General features: G+C 32.0%; 1 protein-coding gene across 1 annotated transcript in view; it reads right to left on the reverse strand.

The window, feature by feature from the left end:
* Positions 1-1,661, reverse strand: part of LOC107474009 (low affinity inorganic phosphate transporter 4) — a 3,647-nt gene extending 1,986 nt beyond the window's left edge. The window contains exon 1 of the mRNA XM_016093594.3: positions 929-1,661. Within this exon, the coding sequence (XP_015949080.1) occupies positions 929-1,661 (733 nt within the window). The remainder of the gene's footprint in view (positions 1-928) is intronic.
* Positions 1,662-2,101: the final 440 nt, after the last annotated feature.

Here is a 2,101-nt window from a genome sequence, read left to right on the forward strand (position 1 = left end):
GTCTTTTTTTTCTCTATTTTTGAATCAATTTTATTTTGAAAAAATTTATTAAAATTTTTTGTTGTAGACAAAATTAATAATATTATGTTCAATTATTTAAGGAGACTAAATTAATATTTTGATTAGATACTATTGTTTTATTGAAAATAAATTCTAATTTCATTAAAAAATAAATTCTAGTTGATAAGTAAAAACACAAAAACGTGCATCACAGTGAAATCATAATTTCTAGACAAGTAAATTATAGACTTATTATCTTAAAAAAATAATTTATTTATAGAATAATATTGAAAAATCAACAATAATTTGCATGAAAATAGTTTATTAGTAAAATAAAAGTTAATTGATTGATTACCATAAAATTTAATTTAACGATAAATTTGCAATTGAACATATTTTTACAGCTTAATTTAAAATCTGTTTACAGCTTAGTTTAAAAGCAACTAAAAATGTAAGTTATAGGAAACAAAACAAAATTCATCAAAAAAATAGAAACAGAGACACAAAAAAAGGACAGATGATATCATTTATGCCATTTCTATAAAAAAAACTATGAATTTTGTTTCTTTTTCAGAATACTAAATTTTACTTTTTCAAACAATTTGTATACATATATTTAACAAAAATTAAATAAAAAATTTTTCAGATAAATTTAAAGAAAAATTGGTCAATATGAATGAAGAAAAAGAACATATCAAATTCATTTGTTAGGAATTTAGAAATAACACGCAGAAAAAATTTAAATTATTTTAAAAATAGTTATTTGATTTATTCAAACCGATTTTTTTAAATAAACCATTTATATAAAATAAATTGGTTTTTTTAAACCATACAGTAACACGTGTTAACGATTCAGAAACAACTTCATCTACAGTCGACTGCAGGTGAGTTTCCACCGCTTAGAATATACATGAGAGGAAGCATCTACCTTCTATTATGGCTGTATATCTTCCAGTTTCAGGCATCTTCATTCTCCAATAGTACGTGAGCATTGCTGGGACTGCACCAATCATGAGTACTATCCGCCATAGGAAATCGGCCTCGCGCTGCGTTGACAACACGCGATTCTCCTCATAAGTGGGCGCGTGAAAGTTGCTCATGAAGATGGCTGATAACAACATGGACATCAGCCCGGCAAAGATTATTCCCACGCCTTGCATAGCGAAGACTGCAGCTATAAAAGCGCCACGTGTCCTTTTATTTGCGTACTCCGACATGATGGTAGCGGAGAGAGGGTAGTCACCACCAATACCAAACCCAAGCCAGAACCTAAAGAAACACAATGATGTCATCACCGACTTTGAAGTTGAACCGAAAGAAAGGCCAGAGCATATGGCACACGTCACCATGATAAGGAGTGTGACTCCGTACACTTTCTTTCTTCCCAGTTTGTCCCCGAGCCAGCCGAAGACTAGCTGGCCTGCCAAAGTTCCGACGAGGGCCGTGCCGGTGACGAAGTTGTTAACCTTCAGTGGTAGCTTTCCTGGTTTTAGCGAAGAAGGGTCGAAGTAATACAAGCGGCCGAGGAGCTTTGAAACGGTGGAGATGCAGAAGAGATCGTAGGCATCGGTGAAGAACCCCATGCCTGCTATCACTATGGCTGTTACGTGGTACCATTGCGTTCGAGCTGAATCAAGGGCCTCAAGAACTTCTAACCCCATGGTTAACGATACTACTACCTAATTAGCTTACTGTTATTTGTGGCCTTTTATTTGCAATCATATATGTATGCCTCCTCTCGGTATTTATATATGTTCATTAACTTCGTTACATACATATAATTACAAATTGAAGTTACTAAAAAATAATTAATTAATCAAACAGCATAGCTATGGCTAATAACGGGCGTTGAATCCTATATATCTACCATGCTTAGGTGATGTCAACAAGAACACTTGGGATGGCTATGTTTTATATGGATATTCTCCTTGCAATGATCAACAAAGCAAGAAGGATTATGCTTATTTATTATTTCTTTTTAAAAATTTATAAAAGAACTAAATTATTATTATTGTTATTATACCCGTTAATAAAAGTTAAAGATTGGATTATAAATTATAATAAGTTAATATGTATTTTGACTATATAGTTTTTGGATTAC

This window comes from Arachis duranensis, chromosome 2, assembly GCF_000817695.3.
Source record: "Arachis duranensis cultivar V14167 chromosome 2, aradu.V14167.gnm2.J7QH, whole genome shotgun sequence".
NCBI classification, from domain to species: domain Eukaryota; kingdom Viridiplantae; phylum Streptophyta; class Magnoliopsida; order Fabales; family Fabaceae; genus Arachis; species Arachis duranensis.